Raw genomic sequence first — 26,345 nt, 5'->3', positions numbered from 1 at the left:
TCTTGCTGGTTAGCTGTACATACAATATATTTAATGTGTCGCAGTCATGCTGAATAAACCCCAGCTTGTTCAGATTAGATTTTACAACTAATAAACACATCAGTTGCATAGCTAATGAAATGAAGTCCGAGAATATTTTTCAGTGATAATTTTGTTATTCTGCAACCTTCCTTAGAACATGATGTGTATATAAATGAGAATGTGTGCACAGCACTTTACCACAGCAATACCTACATGAGACAGGTCAGTGAAAAGAGAATTAACATTGATTTTAAAATAATGAATTTATAATAGAAATTGATGTTCACGTGACACCTAATTTGTGTCATGTACAAATGTCTATGGATGAGATTCTTGATCAAATCAAACTCTCTCCGTAGAGAATTAGAACCATAAGGATTTTGGTGAGGCTGATAGCTCAGTACTGACATTTCTTTCCAGTTTCAAAACAAATATTTTCTAATGTAAAACATCTGCAAAAGCTTTTTTATAATAAACAGAAAATATTGGAAACAGATAGCAGGTAAATCAGAGGTTAACATGTCAGAACAGATGAAGACAACATTCTGTTCTGATGAATGGTCCACACCCGAATCGTTATTCTGTTTTTTCTTCAGATTCCCTGCATTTGTTTTTTCAAAAATATCTTTATAATTATATATTAACATTGGATATGAAGTAGAAACACAGAAATATATTAAAACTCTGATCAGTTTCAAAAGTAATGCACATGTATCCTAGTAATGGTGAAGATCTTGAAGTGTGTTTATTTCTAAAATGCAAGTCCAGCAGTGGTTCTCAGCAGCACACCTGATTTGAGAAAGCATGAAGTGACGAGTGCAATCTGACACCTTCTTCAGCAAAGATCTGCAAGAAAAAAAAAAGCACTGTTAAAAAATAATTCTTTATGTTTCTTATGCACACTAAGCTTCCATTACACCTGCTCTTCACATTTATGCTGGTGTGTATGTATTTCAGTCTGTGAAAAATTAAAAGATTAGAAAGTAGGGTATCCTATATGTATCAAGAGAAACCCTTGTTCTTCAGGTTTCCTGGGGAATGTCCATTTTCGCCTCTACCCACCTGACTACCACCAGTTCCTGCTCCGGCCCACCGACCATGGGTGGTACAAGTCAGGAGGCAGCCATTTCCAGCAATAATTAAAGAGATCCTTTAGTTATTTTACAACTTTTACCTTGGGACTTGGTGCATGAGTAGAGCAGCTAAATGAAGAACCAATTTCTTGCCACAGAAGAACTGCATGATGCTGCTCAGATGCCGAATGGCCACTCCTGCCATTTCCTCAGTACAATTACACCTCACTCAAGTAACAAACTGAATGTGAGCCATTCAAATCAGATCACAAACCATAACATTAGTGGAAATGTAATATCATCGTATGTATACAAAACCTCCACTTTTCTATTACTTATGTTACGAGAAGCACATCTAAAATTAAATGAACTGAGCTACAAACACACGGTCCAAATTCAACAAAGGGTATCAGCTAACAGAAAATGTCAATCACTGTACAAAAAAGGCATTTATAAACAATTATTCTTCACAGATGCTTCAGTTGAAGAAAAGCCCTGGGTTAACGCAAGCAAAATAGGAAGACATAGCAATTAGTCTACTTACTTCTGCCTGGTGAAATAAATCCTGTGTGGTTTTCAAAAGGCCTTCTCCTCTGAAGTAAAGAGTAAAGTGAAATAAAGAACAACGTTCTTATGATTCATTTTAAAGTATGAATTTTAAAATTATTTATAAAAATGGCAACATAGGCCAACCAAAGTAATGTACACCAGTGATAGTGCTTATCAAATGTACTATGAACGATAATATGGTGAAGCAATGTGATGGTGCATGAATGAGGTATGACAGAGTGGTAGGAAATAGCCATGGTAAGTTTCTGATCTCAGCTGTATTAGCAGAGGGAGATACCAAAAGGGAGTCAGCTATTGCCGTACTGGAAGGGAAAAAAAATCATAGCGTAAGTTACCCTGAGTTCATATTACTCAGCAGTAGAGATCAACAAAGATTGGGTGAAAGTTGACTTCCTGACCTCTTGACTGAGGAATGGTGTGTCACACTGGGAGATCTAAAAAAACTTAAAGAGGCCATCTAGATTTAATAGAAGTACATGTGAAGGTAATAAAGATCTTTCTGTTGGGGTCCAATAAAAAGAAACCCACTGCTCTTTTGTGATTCATTATGACTTATGTTAAAAATGAAATTCTATTTTACATTTGTGTAAATAAATCTTATCCTCATCATACCACGCGGTTCAAGGCGGTGGCTCACCACCATCTTTTCAAGGGCAATTAGGGATGGGCAATAAATACTGGCTTTGCCAGCAACGCCCACATCCCATGAAGGAATAAAAAAAAAGAGCAGTGCTGAGAAAATAGCTTCTCACTTCCTGCAACCAACATTAAGCATTCTAGGTCAGGTATAACAATTAGATGCAAAGTAATGATGTTTTTAGCCTGGTCCAGTAATGTCCCTTTCTCATTTTGTACCAGTGGATTTTCTGTGGTGTTTCTTGGTAAATCACAAGATGGGCTGTTTTATAAGGACAGCAACATTATAACATGGGGCGTACAATGTGTTATTTTGCTACCATGGTCTATAGCATAATGTATTATTTAATGTAAACTGAACTGTCCTTTTAAGATGACAAGGTCTTATCCTTATTTACAGCAATGTACGCAGCTCAATCAGGGTATTTGCTGTTGCTTGAGAAAGTTTTTCAGAAACCAGCAGGAAATGAGTGGATGCCTTTTTTTTAAAGAAATACTTTTTTTAAAAACATACGATACAGAAATTTTAAATGTGCGACAAAGCGTGACACCTGAAGGGTGTTGAACACATCTCAAAACTTTATACATATTATACTAACAGAACTCCTGTTGCATTGTTCACAATAAATCGGCTGATATGCCGAGTCATAAGGACAGGAGTGTTATACCATGTAATGCAGAGTATTATTCTAGTGTTATGCATATGCGTGCATGCAACAGAGACATAAGCTACAAACATGAGAGTCACAAGCTACAGACATGTCTCCTGTATTAAGAAGCTATTTTCTGTTGTGGGAAAAGTTTCTCTGTATATTCCAAATGCCTATCTTTTTTTTCTCTTTTTTAAAATAATGTTGGAGGAAATCTACATAAAAAGCAAAACAACTGCAAGAAATGTGCTTAGAAAAATTTACCTATAATTAACATGACGGAGAAGTGAAGTATGACATAAGCAGACAGTTGCCCCACAAAATTGACCCTCGTGGCTGTTCAGAACAGAAAAGAATTGGGGACACTGCACTGGAGTATACTATAGGAACGCCACGGATTGCCCATAGCCTAATGCATGAATCAGCACTCTGGATACCAGCATGCTTGAACCTCAGTCACGATACAGAGCTGGTTCTCCAATTGGGCACTCCTAGTGATCAGCGGCACTTACATAGCAGTTGTCAAGTAATCACAGGCCCACAGCCCTGGTTTTCCAACCATTCATTTAAATAGTCAGAAAATCAGGCAGTGCAGGCCTGCGATTTCCCTACGAGCTGCACTCCATCACAGGAGTGCCCAATTCCCACATCAGTCATCTTTTATGGACTGGCTTAGTGAGATTGTATAGACAGTTGTGTACTGTGGGTTTATATGTCCACTAAAAGTCAAATTGAGAATGCCCGAAGTTAATCATCGCCAACTAATTTCTTTTTCATATACTTGCCAGAAGAAATTAACATGACATTTTTTTTTAAAAAGCAAAAATGTTTCTGCAAGGTTGACTTTATTGTCGTACTTACCTTGTGAAAAGGTACATGGTATATGCCATGCTGGACATGCTCTGTGCTTGCCGAAGAATCTCATTCTCTTGGTCCTCCCATCTTTCTGTTTCTGCATCTACGTCTGATGTGTGCAAACGCAGCTCCAACCCTAATTTTGCTATCTTTGCCTGTTCCTGAAATAAAGAAACATTTTCTTTCCAAATGTTGCGAAGCATAATGCAGGACTTGCTAATTAAGCTAGGACAGAACAAGCTTAAGTATGGAAAATTGCGTATCTACTTTTGACAGGCAAAGCTAGCCCATTCCTCCTTTATTGTTTATAGAATCATAAAATCATACAGCGCAGAAAGAGGCTATGCCGGCTCTTTGAAAGAGCTATGCAATTAGTCCCACTCCCCTGCTCTTTCCCCATAGCCGCTAGAAAGTTCTTCTTTCCAAGCAATGTTTACAAAAATAAAACTAAAAATCTTACCTCAGCATCTAGTCTGACTGCTTTAACAATCTTCAGATTTGCAGTGTGTTTCTGTTTCAAACAAAAAACATACGAGGTAGTAAGTTATCTATTTTCATGCAACACCATCCTATTTTTATAGAGTGTAAGTGATGGCTGTGAAGACGTTAAAAGGTATAAACGCAATGGAACAGTTTAAAAGACGTCATAAATCACAAGAGCTGTTCCGTCTCCACACCTTAAAAGGCTGTGTTACAACTGAGTATGTTCAAGACTGCATTTAAACAAAAAAAATACGCATGTGCTTTTACTCATTGGAGTTTTCTAAGTTAGAATCTCCTGTTATCATCACCAAATTTTGCAGTGCGGTTCTGCGTTAAATGATGCGTAGAAGACATTTTATACAATACTTGCTAATTCTCCATGGTATTGCTCACTGGTAGTCTGGGGTCTGGAGCACAGTTTCAATGTTTAGCTGTTAACCTGGCCTGCCCCTTTAAGGCCACTGCTCAGTAATGCCCTGTGGGGAAAGGTCTAAATAGCCTCTAATTGATCTCAGGTCCTAATTATTGTTGCTGGAAGATTCTCTAGTTGTCAGCTGCTTGGCTCCTCTCAACAACTTCTTCAGGTTATCTCAATGACACTAAAAGCAGAAGGGTTATTCAGTTGTGATTTGTTGTTTTATACAAAGTATGGTGTCTTACAGATGCTCGCAAAACTTACATATAGATAATGATACCAACCAGGTTAGAACACAGGTTACATTGGGGCCAGCACAGAGTGCAAGGAATAAACTGAAAAATGCAATGTTTTACAGGCACACAACATTACAATAATAAATACTGTAGCGTTGTCAATCATTTGATGGACATAATACACTTGTAGTTCTGTCACTTGTGTATTACGTAGGTCCACTTATTTCAAGGTAATATCATACTGGAACCCATGTAGTACCTGCTATCTACATCAGGTTGGACTTGATCTGCCCAGGTCTGTGTGATGACATCTACTTGACTATTTTAAGTAGGTCTTATATTATCCACACAAAATAACGGAATTGAAATGGAGCAGTTGGAGACCTGATGTTCATTTTAGCATCTTACATGGGCCCAGCGATGGTGTGTGCATATGTGCAGTATATACACATAACCACCAGCTCTATCTTCTACATTGTGCACTGGATACACTCAGTGACCCCTTTTTCTGTCTTATTCTTATACAAGTTGCAGAGTGATCCATACAATGTGCAATGAGACATGCAACAACAAACTTGAGATATGGCCATCATAAATAAATCTATCAGTTTTATTCTGGCTGTTTTGAGAATGACATTTTCAGAGAAGGCAGGAGAACATGCTTAATTGTTAATTTGGGCAAACCATCTCACACATTGCACGTCTAAGCACACAGGTTTCAGCTCACAAGAGGATTGTTGTGTTTGCGGAAACTGCCTTTTAGCTGCATCGCAAGATAAGAAATTTTAGGAGAAAGCCCGAACTCTAACAGAAATAGGGGGTAATTTTGACTTCAATGGAATAAAAATCGGGAGAGGTGTAAAACGGGCTGCCAATTCGCTATCACCCGTTTTACATTATCGCACAAAGTCAAAATTACCCCCATAGTGTGTGGTGTCTCAACATGATTTTTGAGCTGAAGCTTTTAAATGAAATTAAATTAATTTTAAAAACTCACCCCTGGTCTAGGTAGGGAAAGGTATGCACGCTTCTCTCCTGGGGAAACAGATGCAAATAAACCAGTGAACAGGAGACAAAATAATGAAAGCTACATTTAAGTACAAAGAATTGCAGCCAAATTTCTAATTGTTTCCACTACATCGCAACTTTTAACATCTTAAAAATACTAAATATTAGATACATAACCATGTTTATTGCAATGAGTTTGCAATATGAACTTAGTTTTGTCTATTGATATATTTGGCCTTAAAAGAAGTTACTTCAGAGTCAAAGCTGTATAAAAATTAACGAGGTAATTTTCGCCAAGATCCTCTCAAAAGTAATTCAGTTTCTTTCCATAATCAGGACATTTCCTCAAATCCAATGTGGTTTTGAGTCTTAAATCACAAAACCACATAGCTTTTTATTAATGTGCCCTTATCAAGACATCCTCTCAAAACTGTCCTGATTTCACCTGACCACATCAAAATTTTTGTTCCTCTGCTTTCAATTCCTTCCCCCTCACCCAAAAAGAGACATGTAACTTCTATGGCCTTGAAATTATGTTTGGGTGGTCCCGTATGAACGCTTAACATATGTGCAAAATTCCGTCCTCTGCTATTTTAACGGACATGCGTTTATTTTAGATGGGTTAACATAGTTAAAATTGCACAGGAAGGACTTTTTATAAATGTGGTGAACAATTCAAGGCTAGCATCTCAGAGCATACTTTCGAAACACATGTGAGTTCTTGCAGAGCAAATCACTTAACATTGTTCACCACTGTGGACATATCTTGGCTGGCTGCACTTGCCTAAATCCACATCTGTCTAAATCGGAGTTGAAAATGTCAGCAAATATGTTAACAGTTAAAGCATTGTGACCCCAGCCAGAATTCACATCCCTAGGAATTAAACACCATTCCTTTCCTCATGCTGACTGATACGACTGTATGCTGAAAGTGCCGCTGTAAAACCTGCCAGAGTGAGGTTACCAAAGCAATTACAAAAGATTTTGCTTGCCCGTTCCACGATGTTCCAGGTACAGCTGCATTATGCCTCCTTATAGTGCATGGTATGGCAAAGAAGTGGTGTGTCTACACCCTAGAAGCAAAAAGTTTTGCTGACACACAAAAAAAATACCAGATTGTGTAAGAAACAAAAAAAACCAAAATGATTGTTATTTAATTCAAAGGAAATGTTTATTTTCAAAATTCAGACAATCTGGATTTGTCCTTCAAACTGGGTTCCACCATAATTCCACACAATACATTAACAAAATATGCAGAATTTATGACATTTGCATTATACACTGCTCCTTGCATCAGCCCTGAATATTGACCCTTGGTAAATGTCCCTTCGAAAGCAAACTGGACTGAACTTAACATTCTGAGAAAGCGCTTCTTACAGAGTTAAGGGACAAATAAAAGCCTGAGCAAACAATAAATAAATAAAATTATTCTGAAGATTGTAAAGTCTTTTGAGGGAATGCTAGTGGCACCATGAGAGTTAGGAGTAATGCAAACATTAATTACAACAGAAACAAATATAAACTGCAGTAGGGTAATAATTCTTTAAAAATGTTTAGACATTCTCTTTTGTATACCTAGTACTGTTATGGTTGCTGAAACAGTCAGTCATTTAAGTAAATTATAAAACATAGCCTGCAGAACCCATACTTTGGTAGATTGCAGAGAATAATATTTTGGTTTTGTCAGCACAATTTCGAATAAAGCCATTTTCCTACAGTATCTGCTTGAGGCCAATACTTGCTTAAAGTGATGTGCAGCTGACAGACCTGAGTTATACAGCTGGCCCGAAGCTATTCTCTGGTTAATGAAACGGGAGTTCGCCACATGCATTACTGCACTCATACACTTCATATGAGCTTCATACAGCTTCACTCATTGGCATCGAAATGTTGGTTAAATTTTAATGTCAATGAGCCAATGGGACAGTGAATTCTTTACTACCAGGAAAAATATTAAAACAAAACTTTAAAAGCTTCCAGGGGGTGAAATGGGCAGCTTAAGAACTTTTTAAACGTCACTTTTCACTGGGTGCAGTAATACTAAGATGCAGGTTCACAAGAACATATCTTTTAGTCCTTCTTCAGGGCCAGGTGAGAATTGTACAAAATAACAGTGCAACATAAAAATAAATCATTAATACTGCACTTGTAGGCAATTGTCCAATGTTATGTGACAAGGGCATGATTTATTTTAATTTTGTTTGACCAAAATAAAAGAGTATGAATTATTAAAATGAAAATACACAAGGATAGAACAGGGTGCAGAGAAAAGCAGCAAGATTGATTCAAAATGTAAGGGGACTAGCGATAAGAAATGTGGAAGCTAATTTGCACACAGCAAGATTCCACAAACAGCAATGTGATAATGATCAGATAATCTGTTTTAGAGATGTTGGTTGAGAGATAAATATTGGCCAGGACACTGGGGAGAACTCCCCTGCTCGTCTTCAAAATAGTGCCATGAGATCTTTTACGCCCATCTGAAAGAGCAGACATCTCATCTGAAAGAAAGCACCTCCGACAATGCAGCACTCCCTCAATACTGCATGGAAGTGTCAGCCTAGATTTTGTGCTCAAATCTCTGGAGTGAGACTTGAACCCCAATCTTCTGAATCAGAGGCAAGAGTACTGAGCCACAGCTGGCACTTATAAAGTTAGAAAAGGTTAGAAAAGTCTAGAAAGAAGGCAGGTAAGGACCAATTCCATGAAGGCATACAAAATATTAAATGGTATAAAATATTACTTCTAATTCAGTCAGAAAAACAGGACCCAAGGACATAAATTTAAATTTAGTGAAAAGTAAATCTAAAATGTATTGAGAACTTCTTTACTCAAAGAGTGATAAATATTTGAAATAATTTGCCAGGTGGGGTAGTGGACATAAAAATATTAGGGATGAACAAAATGCACCTGGATGCTATAATGGGACGTTAGGGTTCTAGAGGGATCAGCTTCAATGGGCTCAATGGCTTTTTCCCAATTCTTGGCTTTTTCATGTTACCAGGAAAGGCCATTGAAGTGGTACAGTATAAATGGGTTCACAAGGCTGTTGGATGGGTTTCTGGAGAGAAAAGTGATTGAGGTATATGGTCAGAGGTAGATAGGTTGGGTGGAGATCAATCAAAAATTACAGACTTTTTGGGCCTAATGGAGTTGATCCTGTTCCTTAAATTTCTTAATGTTTCAAACACATTCAATAAGGTGCCACATAAAAGGTTGTTATGCAAGGTAAGGGCTCATGGGGTTGGGGGTAATATATTAACATGGTTAACGGACAGAAAAAAGAGTAGGGATAAACGGGTCATTTTCAGGCTGGCAGGCTGTAACAAGTGGGGTGCCGCAAGGATCAGTGCTTGGGCCTCAGCTATTTACAGTCGATATTAATGACTTAAATGAAGGGTCCGAGTGTAATGTATCCAAGTTTGCTGATGATACAAAGCTAGGTGGGAAAGTAAGCTGTGAGGAGGACACAAAGAGTCTGCAAAGGGATATAGACAGATTAGGTGAGTGGGCAAGAAGGTGGCAGATGGAGTATAATGTGGGGAAATGTGAGGTTATTCAATTTGGTAAGAAGAATAGAAAAACAGAATTTTTTTTAAATGGTGAGAAACTATTGAATGTTGGTGTTCAGAGAGACTTGGGTGTCCTCGTACAAGAAACACAAAAAGTTAGCATGCAGGTACAGCAAGCAATTAGGAAGGCAAATGGCACGTTGGCCTATATTAGGAGGTTGGAGTACAAGAGTAAGGAAGTCATACTACAATTGTGCAGGGCTTTGGTGAGACCTCACCTGGAGCACTGTGTACAGTTTTGGTCTCCTTACCTAAGGAAGGATATACTTGCCTGAGAGGCGGTACAACAAAGGTTCACTAGATTGATTCCTGGGATGAGAGGGTTGTCCTATGAGGAGAGGTTGAGTAGAATGGGCCTATACTCTCTGGAGTTTAGAAGAATGAGAGGTGATTTAATTGAAACATACAAGATTCTGAGGGGGCTTAACAGGGTAGATGCTGAGAGGTTGTTTCCCCTGAGTCTAGAACTAGAGGGCACAGTCTCAGGATAAGGGGTCAGCCATTTAAGACTGAGATGAGAAGGAATTTCTTCACTCAGAGGGTTGTGAATCTTTGGAATTCTCTACGGCAGAGGGCTGTGGATGCTCAGTTGTTGAATATGTTCAAGGCTGAGATCGATAAATTTTTGGACTCTAGGGGAATCAAGGGATATGGGGATCGGGCGGGAAAGTGGAGTTGAGGTCGAAGATCAGCCATGATCTTATTGAATGGCTGATCAGGCTCGAAGGGTTTTATGGCCTACTACAGCTCCTATTTCTTATGTTCTTATCCTAACTGGGACTCTATTGGTGAAGTACTGTTGTTGTACCAGTTGGTGGGGATGTTGCACCACAAAATCATTGGCGCAATTTACACAGTGTGACAGAACCATTTCCTGTGGCTCCACTCCTAATGCTTTATGCTAGTGTCATCCCTATTTTGTTCACACCAAATGCAGCATTGCAACAACAACAACTACTACTACTACTACTACTTACATTTATATAGCACCTTTAACGTAGTAAAACGTCCCAAGGCGCTTCACAAGAGCGATTATCAAACAAAATTTGACACTGAGCCACAGAAGGAGATATTAGGACAGGTGACCAAAAGCTTGGTCAAAGAGGTAGGTTTTAAGGAGCGTTAAAGGAGAAGAGAGAGGTAGAGAGGCGGAGAGGTTTAGGGAGAGAATTCCAGAGCTTAGGGACTAGGCAGCTGAAGGCACGGCCGCCAATGGTGGAGCGATTAAAATCGGGGATGCGCAAGAGGCAAGAATTGGAGGAGCGCAGAGATCTTGGAAGGTTGTAGGGCTAGAGGAGGTTAAAGAGCTAGGGAGGGGCGAGGCTATGGAGGGATTTGAAAATAAGGATGAGAATTGAGAATTTTAAAATCGAGGCATTCCCGGAGCGGGAGCCAACGAAGGTCAGGGAGCACAAGGGTGATGGACGAACGTGACTTGGAGCGAGTTAGGATACGGGCATCAGAGTTTACACCACAATGACAGCAAAGTTTGTGATGGATTCCCATGTTGTTATTGTCTAAGTGGCCACTGCATAACACTGAGCTTCAAGATAACATCAGGTTCCAGGATCTCTTAAAACTCAGTGGCCATCGGTTTTTGGCTTTTCGGCTTTTCCTTTGTCTAAGTCAATTCATTACTACATGGTAAACTCACAATGAAAATTCCTGCATGGTTGTTTAAACCTTTCTGTTTACCTTGGTATTAATACACTACAATTTTTTTTGTCCATGCACTCTGCCTGATTGTCTTAAATATTAATTGTTACAATAATCATAAGTCATTATTCCCAGGTTCATAGAATCATACAGCACAAAAGGAGGCCATTCAGCTCATCGTGCCTGTGCTGGCTCTTTGAAAAAGCTAATCAACTAGTCCTACTCCCCTGCTCTTTCCCCATAGCCCTGCAGTTTTTCCCCCTTCAAGTATTTTCCAATTCTCTTTTGAAAGTTACTATTGAATCTTTTTCCACCACCCTTTCAGGCAGTGCATTCCAGATCATAACAACTCGCTACGTAAAAAAAATTCTCCTCATTTCCCCTCTGGTTCTTTAGCCAATTAACTCTGGTTACCGACCCTCCTGTCAGTGGAAACAGTTTATCCCTACTAACTCTATTAAAACCTCTCAAAAAAATGTTCAGCATTACTAAATGAAAAGACACACTTCACCATGAATTTTCACTAGTCCCGCTCTGTTCTTTTATTATAGTTAGCTTTGCCCTTTGTATCTTTAAAATAAACACTTCTGCAAAAATCGATTGTAACAGCCAAATTAAAGATTCAGACTAATTGTGCACAGACACAGAAACTTTAATTCATAAAATATTCAAATGAAACAGCATAACTTGTTATATTTAATGTAAGAGGAACACATCTAGAGGGAAAAAAAATCATTTTGTGGTGGATGGGGCAGAAAACCCATCAAATTTGTACAATGTGCTCTCAGCCTTATCAAAAATGTATTATGCAAACACAATCTGTTGAACCTACATGACAACTGCACTGTGCTACTATGATACCACATTATTTACTTACTGGCCTCAAAAAGATGACAACGACCTTCAATTAAATTGTTACAAAAATTTCAGAAGGACTTTGATACTTCAAGAGCACTTGTGACTTTTGAACTGACAGAGATGCGATGCAGAATTCTATAAATGTTGCAATGGGATGAATAACAATTAACGTAATATGCAATACCACAAAAATTGAGAACCATGTGGGGATGGGGGGAGAAATTCGACTTGGTCTGTTCCAGCCTAAGGGCTGATCTAAATTCAGTTTCTGGCCTCATTTAAATGGGGGGTTGGTCCTCAAACGAGCCGGCAACAGGCAACAGCTTTATCGTGGGCAACACTCCTGCTTCTCCTGGGCCCACAAAAATAAAAACTGAAAATTTCTTGGGCCTTTTTTTGAGCAGCCCCCAGCAGTGCCTTTAAGGACCAGCGGTTACGCTGCTCAAGACCAGATTCAACTAAGTAGAGTATGCGCAACCGACGCTACGACCATTCAGACCTGAATTTGGCAGTTGGGGTCCAGGACAACCAGAATAGGACACCGATTTGCACGTTTAAGTAGCCTAACACCTATTACATGCTGTCGCCCTCAATGATAAGTGTGAGGTGCTACATTTTGGTAGGAAGAATAAGTGGGTCACATACTGCTTGGATAATAAGAATCTAAATGGGATAGGGGAGCAGAGGGATCTGGGGGCACAGATACACAAATCACTAAAAGTCGTGACGCAGGTTAATAAGGCCATAAAAAAAGCAAACCAAGTACTGGGATTCATTTCTAGAGGGATAGAATTGAAAAGGGAGAGAAGTTATGTTAAACTTGTATAGAACACATTGATATAGAGGCATTGGAGAAGGTGCAAAAAAGATTTACTAGGATGATACCAGAACTGGGAGGTTATACCTATCAGGAAAGATTGAACAGGCTGGGGCTCTTTTCTCTAGAAAAGAGAAGGCTGAGGGGTGACCTGATAGAGGTCTTTAAGATTATGAAAGGGTTTGATAGGATAGACATGGAGAAGATGTTCCCACTTGTGGGGGAGACCAGAACCAGGGACCATAAATATAAGGTAGTCACTAATAAATCCAATGGGGAATTGAGATGAAATTTCTTTACCCAGAGAGTGGTTAGAATGTGGAACTCGCTACCACAAGAAGTAGTTGAGGTGACTAGCATAGATTCATTTAAGGGGAAGTTAGAAAAACACATGCGGGAGAAAGAAATAGAAGGATATGTTGATGGGATTAGATGAAGAGGGGTGGGAGGAGGCTCCTGTGGACCCATTGGGCCGAATGGCCTGTTTCTGTGCTGTACATGCTATGTAATTTAAAGTATATTTTTTATCCAAGACAATCTGCAACATTGGCGTAAGACTAGAAACAACAAAAGAAACCTCCCTGGACCAAAAGGAAAATCACACCAGCAGCTTCAGATCAGTTAAATATTTCACACAGAACCTTAAGGGGATGTACACCATAATTATCAAAGTATCTGAGGAGTAGCCTTTTTACGAGGTCTTTCCAGTCAATAAATCACACTACACAAATTGCTTCTGTTGCTTTACTCTATTATTTCCTATTTCTTCTTTTTTGTTTTGCCAGGAGACTTTATCCCCTTCATCTTAAACTGCCCACATCTACTTCTGTCTGCTAAGTTTTGTTCGTCAATTTTTTTGTTCTCCTTCCTGATCCCTGTCCTTCAGAGTCTCTCTATTCCCTGAATTTCATGCTCCGCCACTTGTCTTTTCTCTTCTATTTCAGTGCCAATTCTCATCAGCACAGTATACAGAACACTGGGTTTATAGGACCAATACATCATAGGAGGGTACATACTCAAGACCACTGCTGTCCATCTGGCTGGTCCCAAAGTTCAGAAAATATCGTACTATACAAAAAATTCAACCTTTTGCCAAAAAAGAACTCTGGCATAGACCAGTTGGGCCGAATGGCCTGTTCCTGTGCTGTAGTTTCGATGTAACACAATGTAAAATGTATTTAGCCCTTCTTAAATTTGCTGGCACTTTGGGGGTAATTTTAACAAGAACAGGTGGGTTGGGGCAGGAGAGACGTTAAAATATCAGTTTTTTGGGCAGGACCACATCCCGGCTCCAACTCGCCCACTTCCGGGTTTAACCCAGGCAGGTTTGTATGCGTGCGGACAGCAGACACCAGGAAATCCCGCCCCCACTTAAAGCCAGTGGGCTGGTACTTAAAAGGGCAATGTACCTCACTGAGATACTTGAGGCACTTATTTCCTTGTGTATTGAAAAACTTAAATAAATTTAACCTTACCTGTTCGGGTTTCCCATCGCTTCCCATTCCCGTCAGGTGAAAGCAGGCAGGAAGGACCGGATCCATGAGGTAAGTGCCTTTATTGCACTGCTTGTGGGTCCGGAAGAGCAAGAGTGCTTCATCCAGGCCCAACAAGCTCATTTGGCCGACAGGAACCCCCCCAACTGGCTGCTCCCCCCACTGATGGTGGCCCCCCCATCAACCTCCGATTCTTCACCGGACCTCCAGCAACCACTGATCTCCACTTCCCGTCAAACCCCCCAACCCGATCTCCACCTCCCGCCCCCGCAACCAAATCTTCACTTCCCGCCAACCCCCGATCTCCACCTCCCGCCAACCCCCCGCAATCCGATCTCCACCAACCCCCACAACCAGATTTCCACCTCCCTCACCTCCCCCGATCTCCACCTCCCACCAACCCCCCCAACCCGATCTCCACCTCCCGCCAACCCCCCCAACCCGATCTCCACCTCCGGCCAACCCCCCCCCCCAACCCGATCTCCACCTCCCGCCAACCCCCCACAACCCGATCTCCACCTCCCCCCAACCTCCCGATCTCCACCTCCCCCCACCCCCCGATCGCCACCCCTCCCCCACCCCCCGATCGCCACCCCTCCCCCCACCCCCCGATCGCCACCCCTCCCCCCACCCCGCATCACTACCACCCCACCCTGGATCTTCACCTCCCCCGCCCATCCCCCATCCCCATCATCCCTCCATCTCCACCTGTCTTCTTCGGCACTGTCTGTGTAAGTAGTTAAACCTATACTTTCTGTTCATCTTCTCTCTTCTGACCTTGGGTCCAGGGCCCTGGTTACAATTTGTGTTTGTGTCAAGCAATTTATTAAGATTTGGTTTAACTACACCCCTTGAAAGCTTCAATAAAGTCTTCCAGGAGCCTACTTTTCTCCAGTGTAAACATTCCCAATTTTGTTAGTCATTCCTTGTAGCAACGCACCAATCTTAGCAAACTTCTAGTTCTTCACAGAAATGTGGACATTTCAGTCAAAAGTCATACATCAAAAATTAGCTGAGGATATTAAGCAAAACACTATAATCTTTAACAGAGAGGACTAGCTACTTCTCCCCATTGCTTAATAAATTTCTTGAAGCCAAGAATGGAGATTCCACACTTCCTAGACTTGGGATCAATATGCTGAGAATTATGGTCAACCCCTAAACAGTTTTGTGTAAAACAGCATTTTGCTAAAAAAAAGTATCTCTTATGCAAATTTGATTATATCATCTTCAAATAAAGCTTAGCTATGGATAAAAAATCTTATGTCTTAGATGATGAAAACCAACATTAAGTGGATAACCTGCTGCTCAGAGAAAGCTCCCTGTGCACATCAAAAGAACCTAGTACGAATTCCAATAAAACTTACCAACCACAGAAACAATCCAAAGATTGGTGTAAGACGCCAAGGTGATCCCATCCAAAGGGAAGGACAGCAATTTAAAAATCAAATAGCTACATTCACTACATTATCAGGTGAAGCGATTATAACGAGGAAATCTCAGATAAAATGTATATTTTTAAAACCCCTGTGACAGAATTAAAATAATTAACTCATTCAGTGCTATATAAAATCTGTGCTTTCAGCAATACAAACAACTGGCACAAAAACTGTGTGGGCTTTTCTTAGACTTAGAGTCCTGCCACTCTCACAACATTACTCACACACTTTAACTTTTAACATATTAATCAGATTACCTCTGTACCAAATGAGGTAACACGCTTTCCCTAAATTTTATGCCTTGTAAATAGATGACCTAGGGTACGTTTTTATAACACCAAAAGGCTTTAGAATTTTACAGTCACTATTCATAACAGCCCGTTTGATTATATGTTATTTGAAATGAGTCACTAGAATTCTTCCGTTTTTTTGCATTGTAATTTTTTTCTCAGTTAGAATCTACATATTACACGACCTAACCGACAATCTAAATGTAATACAGAGAACACTTAAACCTCAAGAGTCAGACTATTCACCTCTTCGTCCTTCAAATACATCATTAATTTCTTTCAATAGGATGGACATATCGTTCAGTTGTGACTCCCAGGCCTCACAAAAGACATCTAGGTTTTCTTTGGCAATCTTACTAGAAGGATGAAGAGCCAAGGTCTGTGCAGCAGAAATGATCTGAGAACAAAACAGAATAATTCAGTTGGCAGTATAAAAGAAATCTATTATGCACCAGGGAGTGTGACTGAAGATGTGCAGGTAGCAGACCTTGGAACTATGTGAATCAAAATTTCCTGCATTTGGACACGCTAAATAAAAATACAGTGTTTAGATCTGAAGTTCAGTTGTGACCTAAATTCAGTGGACTCATTAACTCAGTATTGAGTCATAAAGAACAGTTATAAAAGATTTTCTTGTTGCTTGGTATAATAATTAAAGCATGATAGCTCCACAATGTAGCACAATGGAGCAGTGCAATGCTGTTTGACAACAGTTGTCTACCCCTCCACTGAGTTAATGATTCCAGTCCCATTATTGAGGAGATGCTGAGCAAAATTCAGCCATCTCCTCATTTGAGTGAGGAAAAATTAGTCAGTCTCATCAACTCTTCTCTCATGCACCTTCTAGTCATTTACTCAAAAGCAACGTAACCAAAAGCTGGGATCAGATTGTCTATCCACCTGACTCTTAGTATGAGGTGACTGGAAAAAGGGGTGGGAGAAAATATCTTTTAAAGTAAAGGGGTACACATTATAAGCAAAAAAAAAAATCTTGATTGATCTAAACAAGTAAATCCATCTCCTTGAATAATGCCTCATACACATCACTCCAGCTTTTTTTTAAAAAAGCATATATATATATATATAAAATTAATTACCGTGGGAAAATTACAAACAGTAAAAACTTCCATACCTGTGGACCAATAACCTGAAATGTTTCTTCTGCATGTAAACAAGTAATCTCTAAGGGTTCAGTTCCTGACACATGCCGCAATAATCGAGAAGTCTGGGGGGAAACACAATGTCACAGGAATTCATGTCTAGATTTCTTAATAAGAGTCACAAAACACAATTCAGATTTCAACAAACTACAACTGAGACAACTTGCAAATCTTTTCTACTAACTTACATTTTGCTGGGTTCTATTATTTATTAAACATAAAAATTGTTAAACACCTTTCACAACATTGACCGTTGGACTTTTTCACATGACATATATGTTGCGAATGTAATGCAGGTGAGGTAGTGTTGTAGTTACGTGACTGGATTGATAACCCTGAAGTCTTCATTTCAAATCCCACGGTGGCAAGTTGTGAAACTGAATTCAATAAATATTGCAATTTGTGGGCTAGCACCAGGAAAAAAAAGACGCTGAAAACTGTCAGGCTGTTGTAAAAACCCAATTGGTTCACTAATACCTTTCATAAAAGGAAACCCGCCATACCGACCCAGTCTGATCTACACGTGGCTCTAGTCTGCACTATGTGGTTTACTCTTAATGCTCTCTAAAGTGGCCTAGCAAGCTGCTCAGTTATGCAAACAACTGCTACAAAGCAAAACAGGGCATTAAACGATGTCCACATCCTGAACACAATTTTTTAAAAATTGCATATGTTCAGCAACACTGCTTCTGGCCTTGGGTCCCTGCTGGTTTGAATTTGGTGAATTACATCAGAGAAACCCTATGAAATTGAGGAACATCTGATGTTCAAGAAGTGCAATGTTGCTTTCACCAACGGCATCTAATCTCCTTGTTCTTCCCCTCATTTAGTGCTTGTAACTTCTCTCCTTCACCTGATTTACATCTGAGTCACTCTTCCACCCAATGTAACCTCCCTCCTGAATTGCCTGATATAAAATATACAAAGTCGATTACACAGTACTAGGCAAAATGACTGGATCCAGCTAAAGTAATTTACATGCATTCCCTAAGCAAATTCCATCTTATGTTACATGCAAATGCTGAAAGCATGCTTTGTGTGTTTTTGAAGAGCAGATTGCCCATAATCAAAGAGAGAGGACCTGGTACCACCTCTGCCAACCTACTTTGTCTCACCTGCCATGAAGAGGCAGCTCTGTGGGCAAGAGAGAGCTTAAAGCTTCGTGGTACCCCACAAGGCAAATATTCTCTTCAACAACTTCTTGCTAGCCGGTCAAACTCACTCAGTAACTAACACACAGGCACATCTGGCCATCAATAACATGGCACTATATTGGCCTTGCTACTGTGTGCACCATCATTTGCCACATGTGCATTTGTTAGCAAGGACAAGTAGCTGTGCCTCAGTCTGACTACTCAAGTGGCTAAGTCCGAGTGGGTGCCAGACATCTGAGGTGCAAGCACACCCATCTTTCTTTCTGCTGTCTGAACTCCCATCACTCCTCCAAATCCAAAACGGCCATTGTAAGGTCCAATGGAACTCCCATGCTGAGCACTGCGGTCACTGCTGAAGGAGCAGCAGTGCTTTGGGAAAAGGTCTCTGCAGAAGGTGTCTTGTGTTACCAAAAGGCAACACCAAACAGCAGCAGAAAGTAATATACCCAAGTTAATTCATAGACTACAATATATAAAAAAACCAAAACAAATTCATACTTACAACGTAATCCCAAACTGTCAATCACACCTTTAAGAATTGAAGTTCTCAAGGTAAGATCACAGAAGTACCCACAGAAGTAGCACGACTAGACAGAGATCAGAACCATCGTAAATTCAATGTGGGACTCACTTAAATAAGAATGACTGCAATTAGAGGGATAATGCAGGTGGGAGGGCTTTAGATTCCTGGGGCATTGGGACCAGTTCTAGGGTAGGTGGGACCTGTACAGGCCGGACAGGTTGCACCTCAACGGATCTGGGACCAATGTCCTCACGGGAAGGTTTGCTAGTGCTATGGGGGGAGGGTTTAAACTACTTTGGAAAGGGGATGGGCACCAGGATGTAGCATTGGAAAGGAGAAACAAGGTGCACAAAGGATTGGTAGAGACGGATAGCACTAGAGTAAGAAATAGTACGGTATTAGATGGGAACAGACTAAGAGAGAATATAAGGTCTAAGATAGGTTTGCAATACATGAGTGTTAACGCACGCAGCATAGTAAACAAGGTTGGTGAGCTGCAGGTGCAATTAGCCACATGGGAATAAGATATTGCGGCGATAACGGAGACCTGGCTCAAAAAAGGGCAGGGTTGGGTACTAAATATTCCTGGATACTAGGTGTTCGGGAAAGATAGGGAAGGAAAGAAAGTGGGGGGGGGGGGGTGGTGGCAGTATTGTTTAAGGAGAATATTACAATGCTGGAAAGAGAGGATGTCTTGGAGGGGTCAAAGACAGAATCTATTTGGTTAGAGTTAAGAAACAATAGAGGTGCCATTACATTACTGGGTGTATTCTATAGGCCACCAACGAGTGGGAAGAATATAGAGGAACAAATCTGCAGGGAAATTACACAGAAGTGCAAGAGCCATAGACTAGTCATAATGGGGGATTTCAACTATCCTAACATGGACTGGGATAGTAATAGTGTAAGGGGCAAAGAGGGGGAGGAATTTTTGAAGTCTGTTCAGGAGAACTTTCTTGACCACTACATTTACAGCCCAACAATGAAGGAGGTATTGGGGAATGAGGTGGGTCAAGTGGAGCAAGTGTCAGTGGGGGAACATTTAGGAAACAGCGATCATAGTATCATAAGGTTTAGATTAGTTATGGAAAAGGACAAGAAGCACTCTAGGGTAAAAATGCTCAATTGGAGGAGGGCCAATTTCAGTGGGACAGGAATGGATCTGGCCCGGGTAAATTGGGATCAAAGATTGGCAGGCAAAACTGTAATGGAACAATGGGCAGCCTTTAAAGAGGAAATGGTTCAGGTACAGTCTAGTACATTCCCACGAGGGGGAAAGGTAGGACAACTAAAGCCAGAGCTCCCTGGATGATTAAAGAGACAGAGAGTAAGATAAAGGAGAAAAAAGGGCGTATGACAGATGTCAGGTTGATAATACAAGTAAGAATCAGGTTGAATATTGAAAGTTCAGCGGGGAAGTGAAAAAGGAAATAAGAGAGGCATAGAGAGAATATGAGAATAGACTGGCGGCTAACATAAAAGGGAATCCAAAAGTCTTCTATAGACACATAAACAGTAAGCAGGTAGTAAGAGGAGGGGTGGGACTGATTAGGGACCAAAAAGGAGATCTACATATGGAGGCAGAGGGCATGGCTGAGATACTAAATGAGTACTTTGAATCTATCTTTACCAAGGAAGAAGATGCTACCAAAGTCACAGTAATAGAAGAGGTAGTTGAGATACTGGATGGACTAAAAATTGATAAAGAGGAGGTATTAGAAAGTCTAGCTGTACCTAAAGTAGATAAGTCTCCCGGTCCGGATGGGATGCATCCCAGGTTGCTGAGGGAAGTAAGGGTGGAAATTGCGGAGGTACTGGCCATAATCTTCCAATCATCCTTAGATACAGGGATGGTGCCAGAGGACTGGAGAACTGTAAATGTTACACCCTTGTTCAAAAAATTATGTAAGGATAAACCCAACAACTACAGGCCAGTGGGTTTAACCTCAGTGGTGGGGAAACATTTAGAAACGATAATCTGGGACAAAATTAACAATCACTTGGACAAGTGTGGATTAATTAAGGAAAGCCAGCACGGATTTGTTAAAGGCAAATCGTTGAATTAACTTGATTGAGTTTTTTGATGAGGTAACAGAGAGGGTCGATAAGGGCAATGCAGTTGATGTTGTGTATATGGACTTCCAAAAGGCGTTTGATAAAGTGCCACATAATAGGCTTGTCATCGAAGTTCAAGCCCGTGGAATAAAAGGGGCAGTGGCAGCATGGATATGAAATTGGCTAAGTAACAGGAAGCAGAGAGTAGTGGTGAATGGTTGTTTTTCAGACTGGAGGGAGGTATACAGTGGTGTTCCCCAGGGGTCAGTACTAGGACCATTGCTTTTTTTGATATATATTAATGACTTGGACTTGGGAGTACAAGGCACAATTTCCAAATCTGCAGATGACACAAAACTTGGAAGTGTAGTGAACAGTGAGGAGGATAGTGATAGACTTCAAGAGGACATAGACAGGCTGGTGGAATGAGCGGACACGTGACAGATGAAATTTAATGCAGAAAAGTGCGAAGTGATATATTTTAGTAGAAAGAACGAGGAGAGGCAATATAAATTAGAGGGTACAATTCTAAAAGCGGTACAGGATCAGGGGTATATGTGCACAAATCGTTGAAGGTGGCAAGGCAGGTCAAGAAAGCAGTTAAAAAAGCATACGGGATCTTGGGCTTTATAAATAGAGGCATAGAGTACAAAAGCAAGGAAGTTATGATGAACCTTTATAAAATACTGGTTCGGCCACAACTGGAGTATTGTGTCCAGTCATGGGCACCGCACTTTCGGAAGGGTGTGAAGGCCTTAGAGAGCGTGCAGTGGAGATTTACTAGGATGATTCCAGTGATAAGGGACTTCAGTTACATGGATAGACTGGAGAAGCTGGGCTTGTTCTCCTTAGAGCAGAGAAGGTTGAGAGGAGATTTGATAGAGGTATTCAAAATCATGAAGGTTCTAGACAGAGTAGATAGAGAGAAACTGTTCTCATTGGTGGAAGGGTCAAGAATCAGAGGGCATAGATTTTAAGGTGATTGCAAAAGAACCAAAGGCGACATGAGGAAAAACTTTTTTACACAGCGAGTGGTTATGATCTAGAATGCACTGTCTGAGGGGGTGGTTGAGGCAGATTCAATCATGGCCTTCAAAAGGGAATTGGATAAGTATTTGAAGGGAAAAAATTTGCAGGGTTATGGGGAAAGGGTGGGGGAGTGAGACTAGCTGGACTGCTCTTGCAGAGAGCCGGCGTGGCCTCGACGGGCTGAATGATCTCCTTCCACGCTGTAACCATTCTGATTCTATAATGAGGCCGCCTCCAAAGATATCTGAAATGTTTTGTTTGCGGAATTCAATGCCTTGTGCTTGGGCCTCCTTGCCCGATTCCACAATGTGTGCATGTAGAATGTGTTGTCCAGTGTTTGAGCACACCATCAGGGGATTATAGCTCTGATCCTTTGGAACTGATGCTTTATTTTCTGTACACTGAATGAATGGCAAGATACAGTAAATGTGAATCATTTTTTATTTTAATTATCAGTGCATGGGTATGTGGGCCTAATCTGCATTTCCCCCCTTTGTGCCATGAGCCTCTGTGCTTTGTTTGTTAGTGAGCTCTACAATTACATGGTTCCCTAGTTGAAGAGATGTCACATTTCAGGATTTTTGATCCTTTTTTCTTCACAGCAAGGATTATGGGTTTGAGATATGTTTAATTCCCTGTTTTTTCTTTTCCGCCTCTCCCTCCTCTTTGTTCTGATTCTATTAAAATGCTTGTTCATCTTTCATTTTTTTCCCCAGTTCTGATGAAGGGCTGTCTTAGCGAAACATTAACATTAATTGTTCTCTCCGCACATGCTGACTGACCTGCTGCATAGTTCCAGCAGTTTTTTGCGTTTTGTCTCCTGTTACTTTTTCACTTGTAAGTAGAAACGTCACTTGCCCCTAGATGGCGCTGTACCACTTGAGGACATAAGAACATAAGAAATAGGAGCAGGAGTATGCCAATCGGCCCCTCGAGCCTGCTCCGCCATTCAATAAGATCATGGCTGATCTGATCAAATCTAAATTCATGTCCAATTTCCTGCCCGCTCCCCGTAACCCCTAATTCCCTTTACTTCTAGGAAACTGTCTATTTCTGTTTTAAATTTATTTAATGATGTAGCTTCCACAGCTTCCTGGGGCAGCAAATTCCACAGACCTACCACCCTCTGAGTGAAGAAGTTTCTCCTCATCTCAGTTTTGAAAGAGCAGCCCCTTATTCTAAGATTATGCCCTCTCGTTCTAGTTTCACCCATCCTTGGGAACATCCTTACCGCATCCACCCGATCAAGCCCCTTCACAATCTTATATGTTTCAATAAGATCGCCTCTCATTCTTCTGAACTCCAATGAGTAGAGTCCCAATCTACTCAACCTCTCCTCATATGTCCGCCCCCTCATCCCCGGGATTAACCGAGTGAACCTTCTTTGTACTGCCTCGAGAGCAAGTATGTCTTTTCTTAAGTATGGAGACCAAAACTGTATGTAGTATTCCAGGTGCGGTCTCACCAATACCTTATATAACTGCAGCAATACCTCCCTGTTTTTATATTCTATCCCCCTAGCAATAAAAGCCAACATTCCGTTGGCCTTCTTGATCACCTGCTGCACCTGCATACTAACCTGCAGACTGAGCGTCTCTTTCACATGCCCAGTTTTGGAAGCTCATCGTCAATCATACAAACATGCTTAAAACAGGTTTTGTTTTGTTTGATGAAACTAAACTGAGTTCTTTAAATTAAACTATAACTTGGTTCAAAATATATGCAAAGGTTATTAAGTTGTAACAAAACTATCACGGGTAGTCTGTACATCTGAAATGAGATTTCAGAGGAACCAAAAAGGACACTGAAAAAGAAAACTGCATTTAAAAAAAATTAACTGCATTCACTAAAATACATTCTCCTACTTGGATTATGTACTTATGTACAATAAAAAAAAATCTGTAACAGTGATTTACAAATTTTTCTGTGTGGAAAATCCCCTGCAAAATTTAACATGTTGCAAGTGACCCCTACAATACTTACATGCTCCTGAGGACCTGCCACAAATGCTGACACAATCCCAAGACCGCTTTGCAAGTTTTCTTGCCCCCCCCCCCCCCACCCCCACAACCCCGAGGACCTCCTTGCAAATACTCACACATTCCCGAGAAAGCCTAGCAATTATTCACTCAGTCCCGGAGACCCTTCTAATATTGATACACTCCCAGGAACCCCTGCTAACATTCACTAACTCCCAGGAAACCCCTGAAAATATTGACATACTCCCAAACATGCCCTGCAAATATTTATTCATTCGCTCCTGAGGACCAACTGTTAATACTGACATACTCCCAGAGACCCAACTCTAATTTCCAAAAGCAGCATCATCTACCCAAAGGAAAACAATGTGATCATTGCAGAAAATGGACAAAAACAATGAGCTACAAGTCCAAAAAATACAAAAATCTGATGACCTCATGGACCACGTGGAATTCCTTTGTGGATTCCTAGGAGCCAGGTATCCCAGTTTGACAGCCTAAGATGTATAACATATTACACAGGTTCATTCCATGTACACATATTGTATTTTCAGAAAATAAATGCGAGATTGAAGCGTTTCACATCGAGCACTAGCAGCCCCAACTGCTACATGTATCGAAGTATCTGTTTCAACCCCCTACCTCTGCCAGCTGTTCTTTTTGTTCAGATAATTTACAGGTACACTCAGCTAGTGCCTCCAAACTTCCTTCAACCCCAGATATTTTCAGTGTCTTGAGGATCACATGCTCTGTGTAACACCTTAGAAGATCCCCTGCTGACTCCACTGCTGTATTTTGAAGCTGAAGAACAAAAACTGAAGAATTAACACACATCACTGCAACAAAAAATATTTTCTATGAGTTGAGCAAAAAAAGCGTGTTTTCTTGATTGATAATGCAAGAACTATTATTCAAATAAGTTGAATCTTTACTGCTGATGAGAGTAATTACTGATGTATTCCTGAAATATTAGGATTCAAATTTAATCCTTGCCTAACAGCAAAAGTTAATGATGACAATTTAATTTTTCAGTCAATATCCCTGTAGAAAAATATATTAGCACAACTACAATTTTTCAATGTCTTTTACTGTTTTTAATATTCTCTCTCTCTCTCTCTCTCTCTCTGCCATTTGGGTCTCTTTCTCTCTGTCTGTGTAATTTGACACAATGTATATTCAGTGTACTGGGACGTGCTGTTCTCCGTGGCTAACCTGTCTGAACACCAATGACACCTTTTGATTGGTGTGATGGTGTCCCAGCCTAATATAAGGTATGCGATTTGAGAACCTTTCACTCATTCACCTGACGAAGGGGATAATCTCCGAAAGCTTGTGATTTTAAAATAAAATTGTTGGACTATAACCTGGTGTTGTAAGATTCCTTACATTTTACTGAATAAAGTTGAAGAAGTTGCAATTGCGTACTTTTAATTTAAAGTGTACATTTGAGTACTGGGTAGCACAGAGTGACCTGGATTTAAATTCAGTCTGGAGTCATGGGACTAAAGTCCCTTTTCCCTGCTGGCAATAAAAATCTTAAGTGAAATGTGTTGGAGCATGCTTAACCAAGTTCCTAGCAGGTACAAGTCCATAGCACAGAACCGCTAATACTTCAGTGTAAACTGGCACTAAATTGTCAATCTCATCTAGAGAGATTACAAGGAAGGTTAGTGGAAAATGAAACATTTATATGAGAACAGAAAGGGAGGGAGCTCATTTTGGGGGCAGTGCAGAGGGAGTTTTAACCCATGCTGTACCTGACCTGGAAGTGCTTGATGTAGGCAATGAGGTTCCAAAAAAGAGTCGAGATAAAAGGGTTATTTTCAAAATGGCAATCTGTAACTAGTGGGGTGCCACAGGGATCAGTGCTGGGGCCTCAACTGTTTACAATATATACCAATGACTTGGATGAAGGAACAGAGTGTAATGTGGCCACATTTGCTGATGATACAAAGATAGGTGGAAAAGCAAGTTGCGAGGAGGACACAAAGTGTCTACAAAGGGATATTGACAGGTTAAGTGAATGGGCAAAAATTTGGCAGAAGGAATATAATGTGGGAAAATGAGAAGTCATCCACTTTGGGAGGAAAAATAAAAAAGCAAAATATTATTTGAATGGAGAAATACTACAAAATGCTGCGGTACAGAGGGATCTGGGTGTCCTCGTACACGAAACACAAAAAGTCAACATACAGGTGCAGCGGGTAATCCGGAAGGCAAACGGAATATTGACCTTTATTTCCAGGGGGATGGCGTGTAAAAGCAGGGAAATCATGCTACAACTATACAGGGTGCTAATGAGACCACACCAGGAGTACCGTATACAGTTCTGGTGCCCTTATTTAAGGAAGGATATACTTGCATTGGAGGCAG

General features: G+C 40.6%; 1 protein-coding gene across 1 annotated transcript in view; it reads right to left on the bottom strand.

The window, feature by feature from the left end:
* The window catches only part of ctnnal1 (catenin (cadherin-associated protein), alpha-like 1), a 306,680-nt gene that overhangs the window by 4,110 nt on the left and 276,225 nt on the right, over positions 1-26,345 (bottom strand). Inside the window, exons 9-16 of the mRNA XM_068006252.1 lie at positions 24,615-24,773; positions 17,205-17,297; positions 16,319-16,469; positions 5,937-5,974; positions 4,266-4,316; positions 3,812-3,966; positions 1,639-1,687; positions 811-867 (exon numbers count right to left, since the gene is read on the bottom strand). Coding sequence (XP_067862353.1) covers positions 811-867; positions 1,639-1,687; positions 3,812-3,966; positions 4,266-4,316; positions 5,937-5,974; positions 16,319-16,469; positions 17,205-17,297; positions 24,615-24,773 — 753 coding nt within the window. The remainder of the gene's footprint in view (positions 1-810; positions 868-1,638; positions 1,688-3,811; positions 3,967-4,265; positions 4,317-5,936; positions 5,975-16,318; positions 16,470-17,204; positions 17,298-24,614; positions 24,774-26,345) is intronic.

This window comes from Heptranchias perlo, chromosome 2 (assembly GCF_035084215.1).
Source record: "Heptranchias perlo isolate sHepPer1 chromosome 2, sHepPer1.hap1, whole genome shotgun sequence".
Classification (NCBI taxonomy): domain Eukaryota; kingdom Metazoa; phylum Chordata; class Chondrichthyes; order Hexanchiformes; family Hexanchidae; genus Heptranchias; species Heptranchias perlo.
This window is presented reverse-complemented; position numbering and strand designations above follow the sequence as displayed.